The sequence below is a fragment of the Hemiscyllium ocellatum genome, chromosome 1, assembly GCF_020745735.1.
Source record: "Hemiscyllium ocellatum isolate sHemOce1 chromosome 1, sHemOce1.pat.X.cur, whole genome shotgun sequence".
Taxonomy (NCBI): Eukaryota; Metazoa; Chordata; class Chondrichthyes; order Orectolobiformes; family Hemiscylliidae; genus Hemiscyllium; species Hemiscyllium ocellatum.
The window spans coordinates 87306822-87333770 of NC_083401.1; the positions used below are offsets into that span (position 1 = coordinate 87306822).

The 26949-nt window shown below is 39.1% G+C and overlaps 1 protein-coding gene across 6 annotated transcripts in view; it reads right to left on the reverse strand.

Annotated features, from left to right (window-relative positions):
- The window catches only part of pcm1 (pericentriolar material 1), a 156418-nt gene that overhangs the window by 16361 nt on the left and 113108 nt on the right, over positions 1-26949 (reverse strand). For all 6 annotated transcript variants that reach the window (XM_060823968.1, XM_060823962.1, XM_060823943.1 and 3 more), the window contains 9 exons: positions 25407-25568; positions 24426-24482; positions 19356-19528; positions 18415-18549; positions 14142-14283; positions 13637-13750; positions 6980-7116; positions 4175-4309; positions 190-387 (listed from right to left, as the gene is read on the reverse strand). In XM_060823968.1, coding sequence (XP_060679951.1) covers positions 190-387; positions 4175-4309; positions 6980-7116; positions 13637-13750; positions 14142-14283; positions 18415-18549; positions 19356-19528; positions 24426-24482; positions 25407-25568 — 1253 coding nt within the window. The remainder of the gene's footprint in view (positions 1-189; positions 388-4174; positions 4310-6979; positions 7117-13636; positions 13751-14141; positions 14284-18414; positions 18550-19355; positions 19529-24425; positions 24483-25406; positions 25569-26949) is intronic.

The following is a 26949-nucleotide window of genomic DNA, read 5'->3' on the forward strand; positions in this document are numbered from 1 at the left end:
CAAAGAAATTGTACAGAGATTATATTCCCAGTTTAAACATTTTCCAGATTAAAATTATTTCAATATTTACTTACAAATGCTAAAGAATTCTTTTTCTCACTTACAATTATTGTTCAAGCCACACAAATATTCAAACAAACATATTTGCAAGTTTAGAAAGTGTATGAAAACACAAGCGCATTACCACACCTCAGTTGTATAACGTTGTTTAAAAGATGCAACTTCCTTTAGTCTTTTGCATCTCTGCTTTGCTGCCACACTGCTGTTATCCAAATCTTGCATAAGTCTGAAGAATGCAAGTTCATTAAACAAAATCTCTGAGATTTCCACCAGCAAATCCTCCCCACATTCCTTGAGTTTTCTACCAGCAAACTTTGCCAGTGAATCCTACATGAATAAATCACAAGCTTCAATCATGGAACATGTAATCAGAAGTCAACAATTAATTTGATCATGGTTGATTAATAACCATTTCTTAACTGAAAAAAATACAGTCTCAATTTTGAAATTTTCAGTTGATACAGAATCTACAATTTTTGTTAGTGAATGAGTTCCAGATTTCACACCACCCATTACAGGAGTGAAAACGCTTTCTGAGTTCACCCCTAAAGAATCTTGATTTCTCTCTTTTGAATTGTGACACCAAAGAGCTCCCCTGGTACTCCAAAATTAGATAAACAAATCATTTAAACTAATTCCATAAAAACACAACCCTTGCTCTTCTGGATCAGATGAAAACTCTGCAGCCCTTCCATGTCCAATCATGAATATGGTGAATAAATTACTCATGAGATGGAGTAACTCCAAATACACACTTATCCCGTGTGAATGTGCAGCCTAGCAAATCAGTGCAAAGAACAAGGCTGAAGCATTTGTGATTCCATTAAAAAGGTCATGAGCTGAAACTGCTTCTCTCTCCACCTATGCTGCCGGCTGTGAGGAGTTATTCAGGTTTTTATTTCAGGCATCCAGCTTCAAGAATATTTTGTTTGTGAAGCATTTGCCATCAGCTTCAGGCACAAGTGCCAGTGCATGCTCAGTTAGTGGTGACTGGTGGATTTCCCATGGCAACTCCTCCACCAATTAGAGTCTACTTGATAGCCAATCAGGTACTACTCTTAAGATACATATGTAGCTTGTTCTTTATATCAGTACATTGAGATTTTTCTCTTGATTATTGCAAGACAAAATGTTTTGACAAAATGTGTTTATTTTCAATAGTAAAGTTCTGTACAACCAAATCAATAAAACTTTACTTGTACTTCTTGCATTTAACTTTCTAAGACATTGACTGCACATAAGATGATATTTTTTACACTAGGGAGACCAAACACGCACTTTGCTGAATATCTCCATTTTTAAGCTATTAATCCAAATTTGCTGGGCTAGCCAAAATGATGTTAATGAAATCACATGATAATACATGAAATGAGGAAAGAAGAACATATAAAGCCTGAACCTGTTTGAACATATAAGACCTCCAGAAGCAGTTAACAAATATATGCTGAGAACACCAATACCAGAGAAATGATTTAAGTGTTCAAACAGCTGTCTGACAGTTTCAACTCTCCATAAGACTAATAACTGAAATTTCAAATGATTTATCTCCCTCTCTCACCCTATTTGCTGCCCAAAGATTGCTAGTCATGAGTCCACTGTCATGTTATTACAATGATATAAGGAAAGACAGATTCCAAGAACAACCTGGGTCATTATGAGGACTGAATCTGTGCTGTTGGCATTACTAAAGCACAGTCTAACAAACTGAGTTAAATCTGCCTCTAAATGATCTAACAGACTTCTTAAATGTGTAAATGCCTAGATGCCTATGAGATTAAACATGACTTAACTGACAACCTAAATGCTACAATGCAAGACTTATAAAAATTATTTATTTATATTTATCCTCATTTGTCATTGCAATAAACATTTAATAATTTAGAACAGATAGCGCAGATAACAACCTTGGACAGATTTTGTTCATGTGGCTTTGATTTACCATAGCATGCAATCTGTTTCTTTCATCCCCCTTAAACATCATTGCAGGATCATACTGCAACTTCCTTCCACATAAATGAGATTCCTGTCCAAGCTATTTTTATCTTAGGTTTGGATGTGTACACTACCACCTACCGTAAAATCTGGGTTATTGCATATTATTTAAAAGATGTTCCCTGTTTACCAAATTGATAACTAAGTCTGGTGTGTTACTCAGCATTATGTCATTTGGCCCGTTACAAAGTTAGTTCTAAAACTTGGGGGATTTTAGCTATGAAAAAAGGTTGAATACACTGGGCTTGTTTTCAATGAAACGCAGGAGGTTGAGGTGACCTGGTAAAAGTTTATAACATTGTGAATGACATGGATAGAGTAGCAAGTATGAGGCTTTTCCCCCCAGGATGTAGAGGCCAATTATTAGGAGACACAAGTTCAAGGTGCAGTGGGGGATGGTTAAAAGAGCTATGCGTGACACAAGGGGTGGTGAAACATGCTGCCAGAGGTAGTGGTGACAGAAAGAGACAACAGCAACATTCAAGAAGCACCTAGACGAAAACATGAATAGGAAGAGAACAGAGGGATAAGGATCCTGTAAGAGAAGACAGTTTAAGTATGGAAGGGAAAAATGTGGCAGTGCAAGCTTGGAGGGCTGGATGGCCTGTTCCTGTGCTGTGATATTCTTTGTAAAACATGTTTCAAGAAATTCCTGGAATTTCTAAATGGGTCAGATACAAAGGAATCCAGTGGCATCATGAATTGCTGCTAATCTGCACTTCTCATCCGGTGAATAAAATGTTCAAAGGATTCACCTCTACAGATATCTAAATCAAAAGGAGAGAAGTTGGGTTTTAAACAACCTTGATTAGATCACAATTATAATATCACATGATGAGATCACAGAAGCACTGGAAAAGTGCAAAAACTATTACAAGTCTGTCACTAGAATTGAGAAGACACAATTATCATGATAGAGTGAACAGACTGGGGTTCTTTTCTCTGGAAAAAAAGATCTGTTTGAGGCTAATTAACACAAGGTGTACTGCAGAAACTCACTAAAGTTGCTTAGACTGCACCTTCCAAACCCAAAACTACTGCCATTTAGAATGACATGGGCAACAGATAATTGGTAACACAGCCACCTGAGAATTTTCACAGTCATTTCACCATCCCTAGCTGGAACTGTATCACTGTTCCTTGACTGTTTTAGAGCCAAAATGGAATTCCTTCCCCAATAGCATTGTGGGGCATGCTGACACCAAATAGACTGCAAGAAGGCAACTCGCTAGTAGTTTCTCTGGGGAAACTAGGGATGGGAATAAACACTGGCAAAATCCTTAAATAAACAAAAAAGTTGTTGGATATAATAGAAATAGAAATAAAAATAAGTTCAGAAGAAACCTCTTGATATGGAGCACTAAGAACGTGGAATGTGCTACATTCTGAAAGTTGAGGTGATTTGAATAGATGCATAGTAAGCTAGATCAGGCAGAACAGAAAAAGGAATGGAAGGCTGTTATAAGAATAAGCTAAGGTGAGAGAAGGCTTACATAAATCAGAAACACCATTATACATTTGTGGGACCATGGGCATGTTTCTGTGTTGTAGAGATCTGCATAATTCTATGTATTTATAGATAACCCAATTCAACACAAGTGTCAGAATGTCTCAAGCAGCTCCTACCATTGACTTACATATTATTCTATTCCCTGATCATCCATACACAAATCCTTTTTGTACTGCAGTAATTAAACAAGTGATCAGTATTGCTGCTACACCTCCTTTCACAATTTCCCCCTTCTTTACAATGATCCTAAAGCCTGGAATACTTAGCTCCCATTATGCTCAGCTTGTAGCCAAGAGGTGATAATGAAACTGCATCATGAGGTTTATGCTGAATTCCTGTCTTTAATTCACCAGTTTCATTTCTTGTACTGATTAAGTAGTCCCTTTAAATTCTTCTGCATAGCTTAACACATACATTAATTTAAAGGCCAACTTGCACAATGCTACAAGATCATACACCTTAGGGGAAGTCGTAAGTGTGGTTTTCAATTTATCCAGTGCACTAGTAAATTCAGAAACAAACAAACTCAGATGATGATGTCAATATATATTTAGTGCATTTAAAAAATATTTCAAAACAAACTGAACTGTAATGGGCTAGTAAAGAACAAACCTGAAGTATGGCACCAAGTTGATCATGGAAGAACTTGACAAACTCCTTACTTTCATCATTCTGTTGTGTGAGGGCCAAGACCATACGTCCAATAGTAGTTAGTAACTGTGGGGAGCACACATCATCCATATGTTCCTGATAAAGAACAAGTTAGCAGAACAAAGTTGTAATTGTATGTTTATCATTAGGAACATCGTTGGCTTATTTATATTGATTTTTTTTCATTCTTTCGCTCAAGTCCAAGCTTCATGCATTGATCAGCATCACTTAACTCAAAGCAGAGTTTCTGTAGCTGTGTGAAAATGAAAACTTTTCTCAAACTTCAACTTTCCAAGGTTTTTTTCTCTGTCTGATACAAAAGCAGTTATGCTAATCAAAAGGCAGAAAGAAATAAAGAACAATTCTAATCGCTCACAAGAAGGTAGTAGTAAGCCACCTTCATAATCCATTGCATTCCATGTGATGGAGGTGCACCTCATGAGCTATAAAGAAAGGAGATTCTATGACACTGAAGGAATGATGACCTAGTTCCTCAGCAGGATTGTGCTCACTTTGGAGGGGAACTTGCAGGTGGTGTTGTATTCATGTATCTTTTCCCTGTCCTTCTAAACACAGAGTTCATAAATTTGGAAAATGTCAAAGGAGCTTGGCTGAGTTGAGGCAGTGTGACTTGTAGATGATAGCAAAGCATCTTGGGAAGATGTTAGAATCCATTATAAAGGATGTAAACAAACAGCATTTGGAAATACAAAATGTGATCAAGCAGAGTTCACGAAGGGAATCATGCCTCACAAATTCATTACAATTCATGGAGGATGTATCAAGCAGGATAGCGAAAGGTCAATCAGTAGATATATTTGGATTTCCAGAAGGTGTTTGGTCAGGTACTACACAGAACGTTACTTAATAAGAGCCCACAGCGTTTGGGTAGGAAATGAGCTTGGACAGAAAACTGGCTACCTGATATACAGAGCAAAAAGGTGTAAGGGCAACATTTTCAGGATGATTAACTGTAACTAGCAGAGTGCCACAGGGATCAGTGCTGGGGACACAATTATTTGCAATATATATTTGCATGGATTTTCTGATGGCTTGACAGTCATTATTCCAGAGTAGACGAAAGTTGTGCGTGGGGTCCCTGCAGTGTCCCTACTGCAGCAGTGAAATTGCCCAGGACATTGCTCTATGCTTGGAACTTTTCAGTGAAATCAGAGAATTCAATGGGGTTCTGACAAAATTATGTAAATTACTACTCAGGAAAAGTTAAATTATTAAATACAACCTCCTGAGTAAATATTCAAATGACCTCATACATACCCCATAAACTCCCAACTATACCTTTGTGAGATGAATTGCATAACCAGACCTCAACCCAACTCCCTCTTCCCAGGGGCTGCATCCGACTCCTCGTCACTCCTGCTGCTGCATACAATCACCCCATCACATACACTGCATTGGTCTCGTGCTCCACTTCACTGGAACCATTCCCCACTAAGCACCTAAACTCCCTTCCCATGCTCCACTCTCAACATCCACTGCCCCCAAGACTTCCCCTTCTCCAGACCTGGTGTGACTGTTCACTGCAATCACCACCTGTTCAATACTCAACTCCCGCCCCCTTCTTCACAGTGCAGATCGTGCCTCCATGTTCCCCTGCTTTGTATCCCTCCCTCTCTCCCCCCCCACCACCCCCCCCAACACCCCCCCCCCACCAGACATGAACACCCTCAGCACCTGACCAACTCCTGCCTGCAGACACTACACCCACATTCCCTGTACTCAGGTTCAGCAGGTAACAGTGAAGGCAATAGAATGTTGATCTTTATTTCAAATGGATTGGAGTATAAGAATGGAGAAATCTTGCTAAACTACACAGGCACTAGTTAGACCATAACTGGAATACTGTGAATAGTTTTGTCTCTTTATCGAAGATCAGAAGAACTGGCATTGGTTGAGAGGGTTCCTAGATTGATTCTGGGTATGGAAGGGTTTTCTCACGAATGAGAGCTTGAGTAGATTGGACTTATATCCACTGGAGTTTAGAAGAATGTTGCATTATCGAACCATAAGATTTTTAGGGAGCTTCAGATTGTTGATGCCAAAAGTCATCTCCTGTTGTGGGAAAGTCTGAGACCAGAGGGCAGAATCTCAAGAGTCTATCATCCATTGAAGACTGAGGAGGGAGTTCTTTCTCTCACAGGATGGTGAATTTGTGGAATTCTCTACCACAGAATAATGTTAAGGCTGAATTGTTAAGCATATTCAGGGCTGAGATCTGACCACCCCACTCACTTAAATAAAAATAACCATATGCCTATGAGGCCAGGTTTGGGTTTCAACTTGACCAGTGACACCATCAGCTGAGACCATAACAAAAACAAAATTGTAACCAGGACACTGAAATTAGAAGATGGTGCAGAGATCAGAGGAAGCAGAATAGTGGGCAAAGATATGGCAGATCAACTTTAGTGTGGGAAAATGAACTTATCCACTTATAGCAGAAAGCATGCAAGGTAAGGTGCTTGTAACTGTACTCTAATTGTAAATAATAAAAATGGTTTATCCTGTCTGGACGCCATTTTGTTCAATTTTGCAATTAAGAGAATAAGAGGTGTTATCAGTATAATGAGCTAAAATAACAAGATGAATGCTTTCTCACAGGTTACCAAATCTGGAATCTACATATTTACAATGTTAAGAAATGAAACAGAAATTACCAAGTTTCTAAATGATGTTAAAAGTTGAGGAAAAAAAACTTTAAAGAAGCAAATCCTTCATTAAAACACTGTTTTACTTGTAGCTCACCTTCAGAAAGGGGATTACTTCTGCCATGATGGCCTTTATTTGCTTGTCCAGTTGTTGTGTGTCTACGCGAGGGCAAGTAACAATAGAAGCATCAGGAACACTATCTGCTGTACAGCTATTTCCAGCGTTATACCCATCTGAATTTATGGCAGAAGGAAAAGTACAGATACTTAATTGTTCTGCTTTGTCACATTAAAAATAAAGTGATCTAAAAAAGAAATGTTATTTTCAAGTGACTGCAGACAATATCCAGGCTCATAGCAAACAATAGCCATCTGCAACTCTGTAACATTCAAATGCATCATCGCATCTCTCATTAGCAACACCTTGAGCATCACTGCTCAGAATTTTAATTGGACCAGGCATACAAGTACAGTGGCTACAGGAGCAGGTCAGAGGCAGGAAATTCTGCAGTAATTCATCATTTGATTTTTAAAACCTATTCAACATAGACAAATCAGGAGTACGATGGAATACAGCGTGAAACAGGTTCATATGCTGGAACAGGTTGATGTTAAGAAGGAGGATATGCTGAATATTTGGAAAACATGAGGATAGATAAGTTTCCTGGGATAGGGAGAGGATATACCCAAGGTTACTACAGGAGGCAAGGGAGGAGATTGCTGCGCCTTTGGCAATGATCTTCGCATCTTCACTGTCCATTGGAGTAGTGCCAGATGATCGGTGGGTAGCGAATGTTGTTTCCTTGTTCAACAAAGGGAATAGGGATAATACTAGGAATTACAGACTGGTCAGTCAGTCTTACGTCTGTGACTGGCAAATTATCAGAGAGGATTCTGACAGACAGGATTTAAGATTACTTGGAAAACCATAGTTTGATTAGAGATAGCTAGCATGGCTTTGAGAGGGGTGGGTCATGCCTCACAAGCCTTGCTGAATTCTTGAGGATGTGACATAACACATTGATGAAGCTAGCGTAGTGGATGTGATGTATGTCGATTTTAGCAAGGTGTTTGATAAGGTTCCCCATGGTAGGCTCATTCAGAAAGTAAGGTGGCATGGGATACAAGGGAATTTGGCTGTCTGGATACAGAACTGGCTGGCCCACAGAAGACATATGGTGGTAGTAGATGGAAAGTATTCAGCTTAGAGCCTGGTATCCAGTAGTGTTCTGCAGGAATCTGTTCTGGGATCTTGACTCTTTACGATTTTTATAAATGCCTTGGATGAAGGAGAGGTGGATAGTGCGAAGGATTGTTGCAGGTTGCAACGAGACATTGACAGGGTGCAGGACTGGGCTGGGGAATAAGTGGCAGGAGTTCAACCTGGAAAAGTGTGACATGATTCATTTTGGAAGGTTGAATTTGAATGCAGAATACAAGGTTAAAGGGAGGATTCTTGGCAGTGTGGAGGAACAGAGGGATCCTGGGTCCATGTCCACAGATCCCTCAAAGTTTGCCACTCAAGTTGATAGAGTTGTTAAGAAAGCATCTGGTATGTTGGCTTTTATTAGTGGGTGGGATTGAGGTTAAGGGCTGCGAGGTTATGCTGCAGCTTCATACAGCCCTGGTTAAACCATACTTGGAATATTGTGTTCAGTTCTGATCAACTTGTTATAGGAAGGATGTGGTAACTTTAGAGAGGTGCAGAGGAGATTTACTAGGATGCTGCCTGTACTGGATGGCATGTCTTATGATAAAAGGTTGAGGGAGCTAAAGGTTTTCTTATTGGAGCGAAGAAGGATGAGAGGCAACTTGATAGAGGTGTACAACATGATGAGAGGCATAGATAGAATGAATAGTTAGAAACTTTTTCCCAGGGCAGAAATGACCATCACAAGGGGGCATAATTTTGAGTTGAATGGAGGAAGGTGTAGGGGAGATGTCAGAGGTCGATTCTTTACACAGAGAGTGGCAGATGCATGGAATGCACTGCCAGCGGTGGTAGTAGAGTCAAGATACATTAGGGAAATTTAAGTGACTTTGGATAGACACATGGATGATAGTAAAATGAAGGCTACATAGGTTAGTTTGATCTTAGAGGAGGATAAAGGATCAGCACAACATCAAGGGCTGAAGGGCCTGTACTGTGCCGAACAGTTCTATGTACTCTAGATTTCCCGAGATGAGTGCAGCTCCAACAAGCACTCAATAAGCTTGATACCACCCAAGATAAACCCACTTGATAGGTACTCCATCCACCACCTTGAATATTAGTTCCCTCCTCTTGCACTAGAGCATAGGCAGCAGTGCATACAATCTACAAGATGCATTTCAGCAATAAGGGTTCCTTCAACAATACCTTCCAAAGATGGAACTCTATGTCGGGTATCAGGGTTAAGGACATCTCCTCTTGGCTGAAAAACTTGGAGAGGGATGGGAGGGATCCAGTGTTGTTGACCACGTTGGTACCAATGACATTGGTAGGATCGAAAAGGAGATTTTACTGCAAGACCTTGAACAATTAGGAGCTAAATTAGAAAGAATACTTCCAAGATAATAATCTCTGGATTACAACCTGAGCCACAGCCAAACTGACGTGGGGAAATAAAGTCAAGGAGTTAAATTCGTGGCTCAAAGATTGGTGTAAGTACAATGGCTTTCAGTTTGAGAGGCACCGGTACCAGTATTGGGTTGAATGAAATTATCCTGATGGGATCAGCTTCACTTGAACCAATTCACTGGCATATCTAGGACTGTAGAGAGGGATTTAAACTAATTGGATAAGGAGAGGGAGGGAGAGAGATTTGGCTGTGGCTTACAAAGCCAGCAAATATGGCAGAATTACAAGGCACCTATTTGGATAACGATTCCAAACAGAGAAAGAGTAAATAGGATTTGAGGGTAGATGAGAAAAAGGCAAGATTAATAGCTCTTTACTTGAATGTGTATTACATTCAGAATAAAATAGATGAATTACCTGCACAAATACAAGTTAATGGGTATGATGGTTAACGTGTACAGAGACATAGTTAAAAGGAGATCAAGGCTGGGTGCTAAATATGCAGAAGTATGAAACTTTTCTAAAGAAGATGGAGAAGGAAAAAGAGTGGTGAGTTAGCAATGTTCGTATGGAATAAACATGATAGCAAGAAATGACCTTGGATCGATAATAGAGAATCCATGAGGCTGGAAGTAGAAATGAAAAGGGGAAGATGACACTGGTACATGTAGTTTGAAGGGTCCCAAGCAATAGCTATATAGTAGGACAGAAAATAAAATCGGGTGACAATGAGTGTAAAGAACAAAGACAGTGCAGTAATCACAGGTAGCTTTAGTCTTCATATAAATTGGGATAGTCAGATTTACAGAAGAAACCATGAGGCAGAATCAATGTACTCAGAACAGTTTTCAAGAACAATATGTTGTGGATCCAAGATTTGGTGATCTGCAATTATGCAGGTTTAATTAATAATGTCCGAGGAAAAGATCCTCTTCAAAACAGTGTAACAACATGGTAAAATTTAGCATTTGGAGGGAAAGGAACTGGGATCAGAAAAACAATGCGAAGGTGAATTAAGAGTCATTAAAAAAGGAATGAGGGAAGAATTGGCTGGAGTTGACTAGGGAAGAGGTTAGCAGCAAAAGTAGTTGAGGAATAATGGCAGATGTTTCAGAAAATAGTCCATGGTTTACAGCAAAGAAGTATTCAGTGAAGTTGAAGGATTCTCGGAGGGGGATAACCAGGTTAATCAGGGAAATTAAAGATAGCATCAAACTCAAAGAAAAAACATAAAATGCTCTTTTACCCCTTTATTTTTTATTGTTTGAAAATGCAATAAAATGCATTTGCATCATTTTTCAGGTAGTAAGGTACCTGAAAATTCTACATAAGTGTTATCATGAAAAAAATTGATAGGTAGTCACAAATGGAGCAAAAAAGGTGCAACTTATTAACCATCTTAAAGAAGGAAATAAAAATACTGAAGGTCTTATTCAGAATATAATGAAAGACTGAAGTCTGAAAGTAATAAATGTGTGGATAAAGGTTTCAGCAGCAAACATACTGAAGACTTACCCTGTTTCAGGGGTAGAAACAGAAAGTCTTCAATAATAGTATTGATATTTCTTCCAAGACTCAACTTAGGGGTCAAAGCTGGCACTACGATTGCATTAAGAAATGTTCTGCTTTACTCAGAATTTATTGTCTCATTGGTATTGTGGACTCTAGAGTTAAATCAAGGAAGTCAGCCAAGACTTCATGTCATTCGCACAATGAGTTTAATAATGTACAACAATGAATCAATTCAGTTAAAAACATACCACCGCCTATTTAACATTAGTTTTCATTGTTGCTTACAGTGGATTTTTCTTTTCTGGGAGGTATCTTGCATTTGTCAAACATGGCAAAGTTACAAGAAATTGTACAAAAAGTAGGTAAATCAATATTTTCCAGAGGTTAATTTGTTCATTTTCAGAGTGAACAACTGTGACACAATTCCCCAGTCACTTCACAGATGACCATAGGAAGGTAGAATTTGCAAGTATGTGGTGACAAGACGAAGTGACGACTTCTGACTAAAGGAGGTTGACACTCCAGCTAAAAGTTTAGTTAATATTCCATGTTATGACGATCAGGGTTACTTCTATTCTGTCACTTTACTCCTTAAATATCTGATCCTCCTGTTCTTCAGAGTATCCAATGACCTCTGAAATTTTTATCCAGTTACTTAGACAGACTTTGCCAATTTGAATGGGAATTTGAGTCAGCTCAGTGCATTGATTTGATTTTTCAACCTTGCTTGCTATTGCTTAGACAGGGTTTAACAAATAAAAACACTAGTATGAGCAAGTGACCAAACTGTCCCTCATGACTGATCTACTGCTCAACACCACATCCCAATTTTGAGATATCAACATCTCTCTCTGTTATAAATATACTCAACAATTGAGCATCCACAATTATCTAGGGTGGACAATTTTAAGGATTCACAACCTTCTGAACAGAAGTTTCTCATTATCTCAATCAACGAATTATCCTCTTATCCTGAAACTGTGTCTGTGTTACAGATTCTCCAGGCAGTTCTACTTTTCGATGAGATCAGCTCTCATTCTTTAAAATTCAAGCATTTAAAAGGTTCAATTTACCAGCCTCACAGGACAATTCTGATCGCATGAACACCTAAAATGGAAGTAAACAGGGATCAAAACTGCACACAGTAAACCAGACATGGTTTCGCTAGTGCCCTGTAACAGCTATAGCAGGACTTGCTTGTTCCTATATGCTAGGTTCCTTACAATAAAGCAACAAGCATTTGCTTTTCTACTTACTACCAAAGTGAATAACCTCACTTCTGTACATTAACTCTCTCTGCCACCTTGAAGCTCATACATTTAACTGCCTATATTTCTCTGCAGTGTTTGTGCCTTCCTGTCAATTTACATTCGCTGCTAGTTTTGTATTGCCTGAAAACTCTCAGACTCTTTGTCCAAGTTGTTAATAAAGATTATAAGTAGCCTACGCCCCAATATGGATCCATGTAGCACTCCTCTAATATCAGCTTGCTGACTTGAAAATGCCCTCTAATTCTTGCTCTGTACTTCCTGTCCATTAACTAATTCTCCATTCACGCCATATTACCCCATATTCTATGCATCTTTACTGACACCTCCTCAGCTACTTCGTACATCCCTGAAGGAAAATTCTAATAAATTGAAATGACACAAAACTTAAAACGTATTATGAACTGTGAGGTTGGAAGAACAAAGACAGCCAATATAAAAGGAAGTGTAAAATTGTCAAGGGGGTGCAAGGAGGTAAAAACAACGACTGCAGATGCTGGGAACCAGATTCTGGATTAGTGGTGCTGGAAGAGCACAGCAATTCAGGCAGCATCCAAAGTGCAGCGAAATCGACGTTTCGGGCATGATGAAGGGCTTTTGCTCAAAACGTCAATTTCACTGCACTTTGGATGCTGCCTGAACTGCTGTGCTCTTCCAGCACCACTAATCCAGAAAGGGGGTGCAAGGGCACAGCAAGTTGAGAAGGCTGTTAATAAAACATACAGAATTCTGAGCCTTACAAATAGGAGCATGAACTCCAAAAATTAGAATGTTTGATAAGTGGTATAAATCACTAGTTTGGACTCAATTATGTCCAATTCTAGGGACTACACGTTTGAAAGGACATGAAGGCATGAAATATGCAGAAAAGATTGATGCAGATGAAGCTTTGGAGCTGAGGAACTTCAGTTACATGGATGGATTGTAGAAGCGAGGGTGTAATTATTGGTTAAAATAGTGGCAATCTTTGGCAGAGCTGATCAAAATCACGACAGAATAACAGAGAAGAGAGGGAAAAACTATGCCTGTTAGTGGAAGGATCAAGAACCAGAAGAGACAGATTCAAGATCATAACAGGACACAGAAGTCATTCTTTTTCGCTTGCATTGATAATTATCCATGTATTTGTGATTAGAAACTAAACAAATGAGGGTAATAATGTTCCAATACCTTCAGCCATCAATCAAGAACTGTTCTGAACATGAATAATGAAGAATTAACTGTATTTCTCTTCCCAGATGCTGCTAGACTTCTGGAGTACCATCAGCATTCTCAGTGTTTGAAACTATCTCATCTACTGCCTTTCAAAAACCTTACAACTGAGTGATTGGAAAATATGTGACTAGCTACCCAACTATTTATGCATTAAGCACACATTCACATCGTTTCACATTAAACAGTTATTCTAAATTACCTTCAACACATTCAATGGCACTGGTACAGACATCAATCTGGTTATTTTCAAATTTCATGTGTTCATACTCTCTCATCCTAGACAAGGCCTTGTCTAAGTGAATGACAGTATTACCTGTATTCATAAAAAACACAAATTTTAGAAAGACAGATTTTCTGCAGACATTTGAAACAGTGACAGGAGACCAAATTTCAAAGCAACACTTCTAATCTGAACATTATAGAGATGCATATGTTGAAGTCATAAGAACAGCTTCCCTAATTGTTGACAATAGAGACTAAAAATGACCATTACACATGGTATTAGGAAATTGCACTTTAACTACCAAATTCAGAATTAAAATGTCATTTAATAAGCATTTTTTAAAAAATTATATTATAACACAATCCAATGTCACATAGTAATCTGATAAATTCAGGGAATTTAAATCTTATTTCATGACATTCATGAAAAGATTATTGTTCAATTGAAAATTTGTTTAAACAATAACTATATGGAACCTTACCTAGATCATCATTAGCAAAGGGTTCTAAATTGGAAGAAGACGACAACATGCTGGCATTTTTTAAGGATTCTATATATTCTGCATCTTCATGCTGCTGAAGATCTATCTTGGCTTGATGGTCAGTAGCTTTTCCACAGACATCCTATAAATGCATTATGGGAAAATATGACTCAGCTGCAGGTATTGTGCAATAACTGCCACTTGTAGCATTTGAAGAGCACAGTGATTCTTCCGACAGACTAGTCAACACTTATCCTTCAAATAATTTCACTGAAACAGATTAGCTGACCCTTTATTATGTCATTTCAGAGAACCTCTTATGCACAATTCGGCCAGTATATTCATCTTCATAAAGCAAACATATTTCAAAAGCAATTAATAGGCTGCAAAATATTAATATACTTAAGTCATGGAGGGGACATTATGAATGCAAGCCTGTTCATTTTCTTCCCTGTCCCAAATATCCCTTTGCACTCTTAATCAGATCAGTTCTTAAATTTTTATTTATACTTCAATAGATTATCTTCTCACTTCTCCCCATGGGCCTTGCTACTCTCCAAGCCATGAAGTGCAGATAATATTGCCAAAGTTTCAAATGAAACCCAAATCACACCAAAAATAAAGCAACTCTTTTTCATATTACAAAATCTCTCGTTCTTCCCTCCACTGATTAAGCAGATAGGCACTTCAACCTAACACTTCACACTTTCCAGCTCCCTTCGCATTCATTTGCCGCTTTAATTGTGCCTCGGGTTCCCACATGTTCTTCTGCGGATTTGTCCTTTGCCATATTCCTTTCACGTTACTGGTTCCCTAATTGTTGATCTTTGGCTTTTTCACTTGTTGAAATTTCACTTTTACTTCTTTAAATTGTACATTCTTGAACTCCTTTCAGCTTTTCAGCAATGCTTGAATCCTCAAGTAGTCTGTTGCATCATAGCTCCAGAAAGCCCAACTCAAAAGTCAAAAATATCACAGTTATACACAACGTCCATGGCAAATTATCCTTCCTCATCCTTCTTGCCATATATGTTCTATGATAAAGGTGCATACTGTACATATATTATGAGGAGTACTTTGTCAGAGTTGAGTGTTGAGATTACAAATGACTGAGATTTTCAGCTGAAGATGAGCTGAGACAGAGTTGGAAAATAGCAATGTTACAAAGATTGAAGTAGGTAACTTTGATGATATATTGATATGTGGAAGGGAGCTGCAATATTGTTAAACTGGTTGAAACTTGATTTTGCCGATAATGTTAAGATCCTATATACATGCGTATAGTTTTGGTTTCTTTTCTCTTGCAATAAACTTGCTTTTTTTGGTTCATGAGCATTAACAGGCATATGTGTGTGCGTTCTGCAACTGTCTGGGATCTGACTTGTGCAGTATTACCACAAGCTCAAATCATGAGAGCTCTCTTTAACATGACTGTCACAAAAAGACATTCACGGGTGTGGTGCTGGAAAATCACAGCAGGTCAGGCAGCAACCAAGGCAGGAGAATCGACATTTCGGGCATTAGCTCTTCATCAGGGATGAGACTTGTGGGTCAGTGGGCTCTGCCTTTTGGAGGGGGCTGTGTGCCTGGGAGGGAAGGTAGCAGAGAATGCAATAGGTAGATGAAGATGGGAGGTGTTAGGTCTGAGTGGCAAGTGGAGTGGATAGATGGGAAAGACGAAGGACAGGCCAAGAGGGCGGTGCCGACAATATACAGGTCAGGGAGGGCAGTGCCGACAATGGACAGATCAGGGAGATCAGGGAGAGCAGTGCCGACGATAGACAGATTTATTCCCAAAACGTCGATTCTCCTGCTTCTCGGATGCTGCCTGACCTGCTGTGCTTTTCCAGAACCACACTCTCAACTCTGATCTCCAGCATCTGCAATCCTCACTTTCTCCTTGACTGAAGTCACACTCCAATGTTTTTCCTCTATTTTCCAGCTGAATATTTCTGCTCTCAAATGGTTCCAGTCTTGCCTGCCTAGCCATAGAGGAGAAAGTGAGGTCTGCAGATGCTGGAGATCAGAGCTGAAAATGTGTTGCTGGAAAAGCGCAGCAGGTCAGGCAGCATCCAAGGAACAGGAGATTCGACGTTTCGGGCATAAGCCCTTAAGAAGAATCTCCTGTTCCTTGGATGCTGCCTGCCTAGCCAAAGACAAAGGATAACTTTCAATGACTTCTGTTTTTACTTTCACAACATTATTTTGGCTCCTATTGTACTTCTCATCCATATACAGCCTCAAATGACAACCAAGAATACATCAGATTTCACACGTATGCGGAAAGTATCCAACTCTAAGTCACTGTCACTTCCCTTGAACCTTGTGTCCCTGAATGCTCACACTACTTTTGCAACTATGAGTGTTGGATGTGTACCAAAATATGAGGCAAATTCTATTTCTTAGCCACTCCTTTCACTGCTCTTGATTGTCATGGCCCAAGGTAGAATGAGAGAAATCAGAACATTGCAACTTCTGACCACTTCCACATATTATTAAAATCACCTATTTTGAACTCTAACTTTGCTAGTCTCTAACCCTGTCTCAGCTTATCTGCAGTTGGAAATCTTAACCAAATGTAACCTCAAGACTCAATTATCACAAAGTACTCCTGGCAAGTGGGGCTGACCTTCCACATTACAGAAAATTTCAGAAATAATCCAAAACTCTGCTGCCCATTAACTCAGTTACATTAAATCTTATTCACTAACTCATTATCAATTATTTGATTTTAAAAATCTTCATCTCAGTTTCCAAATCCGTCCTTGGGTTTCACTCTCCCATCTTTTAAGCCTCCTCCATCCCAACAATGTTTTGACATCTGTGTTGCTCCAACTTGCACATGCCATCTCTAAAAGCTCCACCATCTAAAAACTCTTGACTATTCTTTATGAATCTTTCCATCTCTAATACACTTTTCTTTTTGAATTCGTTTCCTAGAATTTATCACTGTCCAAATATCTCTTTCTCTTAAGGCTAAACCAATCAAAAGATATGGGAGAAAGTGGGAACAGGACATTGAACTAGTCATATTAAATGGCAGAGCAAGGTTAAAGAGCCAAATGGCTTACTTCAGCTCCTATGTTCTCTTCCTACGTAGTACATCAAATCAGGTGTCACATTTCTCTTCATAACACTTCCACGAAGTACCTTGAACCACTTTACTAAATGGAAGGTGTTGGATATTGCAAGTAGTTAATCCTTCTCACTCTTCCTTTCTTCATACCTTGACTACTTATTTTAAAAGAGATGTTTTTCTTACCTCAAGTTTCTTCAATTTTTTTTCTGCTGTCAAGCAGCTGTTGTACACTTATTCTAGGAAGTTGTCAGCTAAGAACGCTACTTGAGAATAAATAATTAATCATAATGGTTGAGCCAAAATCGTGACATCTGACTTTGTTTTAAATAGGTTTTTGTTCTGTTAAAATACTCCTAAAATACAAGTTTTTTTCAAGCTATCTAGAATCTAAAAATAATTTAAGCAACTAGGCAAGATTTCTGCAATATTTCCCTTAATCCACCGTCTGTGCAACAGCTCTCTGAATGAGTTCCCCATTGTCCTTTCTTCCTATGACCCTGCACATTGTTGACTTTGAAAGCAGCAATCAACTTCCTTTTGATTGGAATGCACTGCCCAAAAGTGCACAGAGCCTAATCAATTGTACCCCACCCCCCAAAAAAATTATGAATTATATATATCAAGTACACAGAACAGAAACAGTACAGATCCACTTACACCTCTTACCTATGTTTCCTTAACATAAATCTATCATTCCCTTCTTTCTCATACATTTGCCCAGCTTCCTCTTAAATGTATCTATTTGAACTGATTCACTGACCTTCTGTAGTAGCAGATTCAACTCACTTTATACTCCTGACCTAAAGATGCTTTCTGTCATACATTTACCAGAAATCTGATGTCGATAGCCATATATGTAACCCTTCACCACAGTTAAGGTAAATGCAAAATAATCAATGAGTTTTCAGATACAGCTGATTGTGTGGCAAATGAAGTGGCAAGTATACTTTTTGTTTGTCACCAGCTGTGCATATCACGATCCAGGAGCAGTAACACATTCCTTGAGTTATCAAAATAACTCACATTGCAGGTGGACTCATACAATATCCGCAATTAAAACATGAAATTCTTGAAAAAAATGACATATCAGTACCAAGAGTAAAAACACAACATATTCAGATTTTGATTTCTTCACCACAACATTGGATTGAAAAACCTTGGAATGTTTACTTAGTATCTCATAAAAGTACTCACCTCATCATCACTTGTAGCTAGGCTTTCACTCGGAGTCAGTTCTGAATTACATGTCATCCATACCGCTGAATTCTGTGATAAAGTGTGCTTCCCTTCTTTATAGCTCTTATCTGAAAGATGTCTTGTAACTATATCCTGGATGAGAAAACAACTTCATTTGCGAGTTTTGAGAAGATTTGTAGCTCAGGTTGAGGTTCTGGATGTAGGTTTGCTCGCTGAGCTGGAAGATTCATTTCCAGATGTTTCATCACCTGACTAGGTAACATCTTCAGTGGACCTCTGGGAGAAGCACTGCTGATGATTTCTGCTTTCTATTTAAATGTTTAGGGTTCTTTGGGTGGGTGATGTCATTTCCTATGGTGATGTCATTTCCTGTCCTTTTTCTCAGGGCATGGTAAATCGGGTCCTGGTCTATGTGTTTGTTGAGAGAGTTCTGGGTGGAATACCATGCTTCTAGGAATTCTTGTGCGTGTCTCAGTTTGGATCGTCCTAGTGTGGATGTGTTGTCCCTCTCTCATGACATGACTCTCTCTCATTAGTATTCTTACATACAGATAAGGATGGAAACCACTGACTGGAACAACACATCCATCCTAGGACAAGCCAAACAGAGACATGTACAAGAGTTCCTAGAAGCATGGCATTCCAACTGGAACTCTATCAACAAACACATCGAGTTAGATCCCATTTACCACCCCCTGAGAAAAAGAACCGGAAATGACATGACCAACCCAAAGAAACCCAAACATATAAACAGAAGGCAGGAATCATCAGCAGTGCTTCGCCCAGAGATTCACTGAAGATTTTACCTAGTAGGGTGACGAAACGTCTGGAAATGAACCTTCAAGCTCAGTGAACCAACCTACATCCACAACTTGATTTTTAACAAAGAGATAAAGTATCACATTTTTGATATATTTAAACTATTTAAATACCAGTACCTGTAAAGCATAAAGAGCTCGCTGTCGAAGGTAGTCTGTGTTAAGCAACTGAAGCTCATGGAAAAGTTCAATCAGAAAATGGGGTCGCGATTCATTCTGAGATATTAAAGTTGCCACTTCAGAATAGATATTATCACGCAGAGCTTCAAAGAGGGAGAAGTCACTGCCTGTTTCTGTAACAGAGAAAGAAGAATTTAAATAACTTAGCAGCAAACAACAGTATTTCCGCTTAGAGGCTTGAAGCCTACAGGATTCAATACTGAGTGCAACAAATTTAGGGTCTGAATACCTTCATCTGTGCCCTATACACATCCCAACAATCCTGACCCTGTCCTGACATGGACGACTTTCATCACAGCCAACTCATTTTCACCTACTAAGGGTCACCATTATCAACTTATCTTTCTCCTTGGCTCACCCATTATCCATTCCTTGTCTGACAACTGTCATTCTCTCCCTCTGCATTCACTTGCTACACCTCCCCCAAACCCATCTGTCATCAGCACGTTTCACCTTTACCTAGCTATCAATTCTAAACAATGGTTACTGGACCTGAAACAACATTAACGCTCCTTTTACTCCACAGGTTTTGGCTGAACGGGTGGGGGAGTTGCATTACAGCTATACCGAGAGAGGATGCAACAAAGGACTTGTGCAGTAAAGCAATATGGGTATAGAAAAAGTGAAATCACAGTGATGGGGATATACTACAGGCCTCCCAAAAGCCAGCAGGAGATAGAGGAGAGAATATGCAGACTTTGGAAAGATGTAAAAGTATCAGGGCTGTTGTGATGGATGGCTTTATCTTCTCCTATATTGACTGCGACATACTTCATGCTCAGGGCTTGGATGGAGCAGAATTTGTAGGACCAATCAGGAGGGCTTCTTGATACAAAATGTAAATAGTCCAGCCAGTGAAGGGGTAAAACTGAACCTGGTTTTGCAAATTGAGCCCAGCCAGCTGAATGAAGTTTCAGTATAGAAGCATTTTGGGAACAGTGACCATAAAACCATGAATTTTAAGAGGCTCATGGATAGAGATAACAGCAGTCCTCAGGTGAAAGTGTTAATTTGGGGGAAAGCAAATTACAACAATATTAGGCAGGAATCGGAGAATGTTGCTTGAGGGTAAGTCCACATCGGACATGTGAGAGTATTTCAAACGGGAATTGTTAAGAGTTCAGGAGCAGCATGTTCCTGCTAAAATGAAGGATAAGTATGGCAAGTTACGTGAATCTTGGATGATCAGGGATGTTATGACTTTGCTGAAAATGTGTTGCTGGAAAGCGCAGCAGGTCAGGCAGCATCCAAGGAACAGGAGATTCGACGTTTCGGGCATAAGCCCTTCTTCAGGAATGAGGAAAAATAGCCCTTTTTTCCTCATTCCTGAAGAAGGGCTTATGCCCGAAACGTCGAATCTCCTGTTCCTTGGATGCTGCCTGACCTGCTGCACTTTTCCAGCAACACATTTTCAGCTCTGATCTCCAGCATCTGCAGTCCTCACTTTCTCCCTGTTATGACTTTGGTCAAAAAGAAAAGGGAAGCATATTTAAGATTGAGGAGGATGGGAACTGACGAAGCCCTTGAAGTGTATAAGGAAAGTAGGAAAGAAATTAAAACAATGAATCAAAAGGTCAAAAAGATGTCATGAAAAGTCGTTGCCAAACAGGATTAAGGAGAAGCCCAAGGCTTTTCTTACATGCATAAAAAGCAAGAGGGTAGCTATGGTAAGGGTTGGCCCATGCAAGCACAAAGGAGGGAATGTGTGTGTGGAGCCAGTAGAGGTAGCTGAGGTCCTAAACAAATACTTTGAGCCAGCATTCACCAAAGAGAAGGAATTGGTGAAAAATGATCTCAGGGAAGAGAGTGTTGAATCTCTAAGCCAAGTTGCTATTAAAAAGGAAGAGATGTTGTGAGTCTTAGAAAGTATTAAGGTATATAAGTTCCCAGATCCTGATAGGATCGAGCACAAAATATTGAGGGAGGCAAGAGAACAAGTTGCTAGAGCACTGACAGACATCTGTGTCCACAGGTGAGGTCCCAGAGGGCTGGAGAATAACCAATGTTGTCTCATTGCTCAGGAAGGGTAGCAGGGACAATGCTGGAAATTAAAGGCCTGTGGGCCTCATGTCAATAGTAGGGAAATTATTGGAAAAAGTTCTCAGGGAAACTATCTATACACATTTAGGAGCAAATTGACTTATTACTGATAAACAGCATAGTTTTGTGCAGGAAAGGTCATGCTTCACTAACTTAATCAAGTTTTTTGAGGAGATGATGATGATTGATAAAGTAAAAGCGGCTGATGTTGTCCACATGGACTTCATTTGACAGAGTGGTACAAAAGATGAAGTCACATAGTATCAGTGGTGAGCTGGCAAGATGGATACAGAACTGGCTTAATCATAGGAGACGGAGGGGAGCAATGGAAGAATGCTTTTCGGAATGGAGGCTTGTGACAAGGGTGTTCCTTGTCAGTCTGGGACCTCTGCTGATCAAGGTCTACATAAATGAGTTGGAGGAAAATGTAGCTGGATCTAATTAGTAAGTTTGCAGATTCTACCAAGATTGGTGGAGTTGTGGATAGTGAGGAGGATTGTCAGAGGATACAGCAGGATATAGATCGTTGGAGGCATAAGCAGAAAAATGGCTGGTGGAGTTTAATCTGAACATATGTGAGGTGATGCATTTTGGAAGGTCAAGTACAGGTAGAAATTATGCAGTGAATGGCAGAACCCGAAGGAGTATGGTTATGCAGAAGGATCTGGGTGTACAGGTTCAGAGATCACTGAAAGTAACAGTGCAGGTAGGTAAGGTTGTAAAAAAGGCCTATGGTATACTTGCCTTCATTGGAAAGGGCACTGAGTATAATGATAGACAAGTTATGCTGCAGTTTTATATAGCTTTAGGAGATTGCAGACAGTTCTGGTCACACTATCAGAAGGATGTGGATGCTTTGGAGAGGGTACAGAAAAGGTTTCTCAGGAGGTTGCCTGGTATGGGGGATTTTAGCTAGGAAGAAAGATTGGATAGACTGGGATTTTTTTTCATTGGAATGCAGGAGAGGTTGAGGGGGTGACCTGATAGAAGTTTATAAAATTATAAATGGCATGGATAAAGTGGAAAGTATGAGGCTTTAACCCAAGCTTCCAAAGGTGGTGATGGAAGCAGACTTAAAAGCAGCAATCCAAGGATGCACAGATCAGGTGAACTGGCCATGCTAAATTGCCCATAGCATCAGGTGTATTAATCAGAGGGAAATGGGTCTGGGTGGGTTACTCTTCGGTGGGTCGGTGTGGACTTGTTAGGCTGAAAGGCCCGGTTCCATTCTGTAGGGAATCTAATCCAATCTAAAAACACCTGGATGAATACATGAATATGAAGAGAATACAGGGACACAGGTCCCCTAAGAGAGGACAGCTTTAGAATGGAAGGACAAAATGTGTTGTGCAGGCTTGGAAGGCCAGAGTCCGTGCTTGTGCTATAATGTTCTTGTTGACATTCCTGATGAAAGGTTTTTGCCCGTAACATAGATTCTCCTGCTCCTTAGATACTGCCTGACCTGCTGTGCTTTTCTGCAGTACACTTTTCAACTCTAATCTCCAGCATCTGCAGTCCTCACTTTCTCCTGTATTGTTCTTTGTTCAGATGCTGCCAAAGCTGCTGAGTTTTGTCAGCAATTTCTACTTTTGTTTCATATCGCCAGCATCCAGTTTATTTTAAAAAAATACTTAAAAGCTGATCATAATTTTCCAGACTAATTAACTGTTCATTCAAATTTAGAAATATTAAAGGTGAGCAATATTTTTCATCTTTAATTAGATTTCATATTTCAGTAGCTCTGACCAATGAATTACTTCAGGTTAAAACAAAGTTTATACCCAGAAAATTGCCCCATTTTACCCTTCCAAATGCATGATCTCCAATACCCAGATGAACAATTAGAGGGGCCCAGGAACATAATCTCCTCCAAATTGCACCGTTCTTACACGGATATATACTTACAACAACATGCCCTTTAAGGTTATCAGCTGTATGGCCGCACAATAATTCAATATTTCCACATTAGGTCACATACAGATGAACCCGTTTAAATTACCACACATGAGCTAACTCTAATTCTGGCCTTTTAAGCAGCATTTTAATTGCTCTACTAGCAGTCATTAGCAGCTACCTAAATTCTCCAAATCTCTGCTTTTCTTTAAGGTACTTCTTATAATTCAACTCTTTGATGAAGTGCTTGTTCCACTGCTCCAATGGTTTGGTGTCAAATTTTATTTGATAACGCTGTTTGTAAAATGTTATGAAACACATATTATCAATTCAAGCTTTTACTTATTGATGGGATGTGAGCATTGCCGGTTACGACAGCATGTAGTGACAATGTCTAAATGCCGTTCAGAAAGTTGCAGCGGGTTACCTGCCTGAACACCTTGTAATCCTTTGTGTTTGGATACACTCAAAATGCTGTTAAGGAGGTCCAGATTTTGAAACAATGACATTGAAATATTAGCAATATAGTTCAGAGTCAGGATGATGTGTGGCTCGGAGGTAACTTGAATATAATAGTGTTCTTTGCTCCAGTACTTTGAAGTTACAGAGAATGCGTATTTAGCCAAATATGAAATGTGGCTACTATATAACAGTTCCTTAAATTTCACCGAGTCAAAAATCCTAGAATGTCCCACTTGACAACACTGGGATGATCTTCATGACATGGCAGCTCACCAATTTCCAAAGCTAATTGGGCAAAGGTTGCACAGGCTGGCTTTGTTGACTTTTTATGAGTTCAAGAATAAATATTACAGTCAACTTTTCGTTTTAAGGTTAACTTTATTTGTTCGTTCGTTTAAACATCTTGAGCAAAATTAGTACATCATTTTAATCAGACTCAGTTTTGAAAATTATTTAGAATTGAATTGCAGAGAAAAACTAGTTTTATTCAACTGAATGTTACTTCATTAAATAGTCTAACTAGAAAGTGCTAAGGAAAAACAGAAACATAACAGCACAGCCCAGAAGCAACTATTTCTGTCAGTTATTTGCTTAAAAGTAAAATCGGTACTTTACCTGGTGCTTCACTGCATGCGTTTCTGTTAGATTCCAACAAAACTCCCTTAGCATATTCTGTAGGAAAGGGGGACAGAGACAGGTAGTAGTTTGTACTGAACACTGTATACCGCACTACAATTCGTATTGCAGGAAAGAGATTTCATGTGCGAAATTAAACGAGTTTAAAAAGTTCAAGTGTAAAATTAAATGAAGGTCTTTTGAAAAAATAATACTTCAGAAGCAAAATCACTTCTGAGGTTAATAATGGCTTTTAGAGATATTCATAATATGTTGAGAAAGATTCACTGGGAAGTGAACACTTATGTCAGCATATCACGGAAAAAATAATTGAACAGCCTTCTTTAACACAATGCACAGATTAAATCTAATTTTGAATATATCAACAATTTAGTAAGGTTTAAATTTGTCAAAGTAAGAAAACTTGAAATAACTGATGACATTAACAGGAACAAGCAATAAGCTACAAATTCCATGTTGGAATGCAGAATTAAATGCAGAGTCTGCACATTCTCCCCGTGTCTGCGGGGGTTTCCTCTGGGTGCTCCGGTTTCCTCCCACATCCAAAAATGTGCAGGTTAGGTGAATTGGCCATGCTAAATTGCCTGTAGTGTTAGGTGAAGAGTGGGTCTGGGTGGGTTGCTCTTTGGAGGGTCAGTGTGGACTTGCTGGGCCGAAGGGCCTGTTTCCACGCTGTAAGTCATCCAAGTCTAAATTCTTCTCTTTAACAAAATATAGTATCTTTATTGGGATTGTTTAGTCAACCAAAGCCATGAACGTGCAATAACTAAATTACAAATAAGACATGACAGTCTTAACCTATGACATCAGGCAGTGAATAACTCAACACGTTCCAAAGATCAAATTCTTGAAATGGAGAACACTTACAAGATTGAATACACCCTGTTTATTTGGTAACCTGTATTTGATTTTCACTTTCCAATAAAATATGAACTTATATCAATGATCATATTAACATACCAGAAGAGAGGTCGCTTGAATTTTTTCGTTTGGATTTTTCCTCTAATTCATCTTTGGTTGTGCTGCAAGTTCGAGGTTTCAAAAATTCTTCTGTTTGTGTGGAGTGGCAGACCTTTCCTTGACAACTTTCACTAGCACTAGCATTACTTGCAGATTCAAAACCTACAAAAAAAGTGCTTGAACTTAGTAGCAAATGTAGAAAAGGTCAATCACACGCATAAGTATTTTCTAAAGTTTTGTACTGAGATATTTAAATAGAATTAGGGATAAATAAAAAACCACTTTAAAATTTATATGGAAAAATTTGAATTATCTGAGATGGAGTTTAATTTAGATAAATGTGTGGTGCTGCATTTTGTAAAAGCAAATCAGACAAGGACTTGGACACTTAATGTTAAGGTCCTGAGGAATGTTGCTGAATAAATAGAACTTGGAATGCAGGTTCACAGTTCCTTGAAAGTAGAGTCCTAGGTAGATAGGATAGAGAAGGCGGTGTTCAGTATGCTTCCCTTTATTGGTCAGAGTATTGAGTATAGGAGTTGGGACGTTATGTTCGCGGCTGTACAGGACATTGGTTAGGCCACTTTTGGAATATTGTGTCCAATTCTGGTCTCCTTCCTATTGGAAGGATCTGTGAAACTTGTAGGGGTTCAGAGAAGATTTACAAGGATGTTGCCAGGGTTAGAGACTTGGAACTATGGGGAGAGGCTAAATAGGCTGGGACTGTTTTCCCTGTAACATCAGAGGCTGTGGGGTGACCTCACAGAGGTTTATAAAATCATGAGGGGAATGGATAGGATAAATAGACAAGGTCGTTTCCCTGGGGTGGGGGAATCCAGAATTAGAAGGCATAGGTTTAGAGTGAGAGGAGAAAGATATAAAAGGGACCAAAAGGGCAACTTTTTCCACACAGAAGTTGGTGCATATATGGAATGAGCTGCCAGAAGTGGTGGAGGCTGGTTCAATTACAGCATTTAAAAGGCATCTGGATGGTCATACGAATAGGAAGGGTTTAGAGGGATATGGGCCAAGTGCTGACAAATAGGACTAGATTAGATTAGGATATCTGGTTAGCATGGACAAGTTGGACCGAAGGATCTGTTTCCATGCTGTACATCTCTATGACTATGACTCTAAATCTTTTCTAGTTGATGTTACTGGACAGTCAGGTTCCTACAATAACATCTTTAGAGTATAGCAGGAATTTTGAATGCAAAACATTTAATATTGCTATCAATATCATTTATCATAATAAAAACATTCAATTAAACTGATTTCAAAAACTACGACATGTTGCAAAATATTAGTGCAAAATTAGTTGGTGCAGTGGCAGCCTGATGCCAGTTTTTGCCATTACATGTTTTTCATCAAGTTACAATGATGAGAACAATTGCTATGTATTATAGTATAGCAATTCTCATCTCAGAGTCAGATAGAATACCATGTAAACTTTGTACAGAAGGATGAATTAAATCCACACTTCAGAGAAGAGGGTTTGGAATCTATGATTAAAGATATTAGCAGCTACTTTTATGTCAGTTGT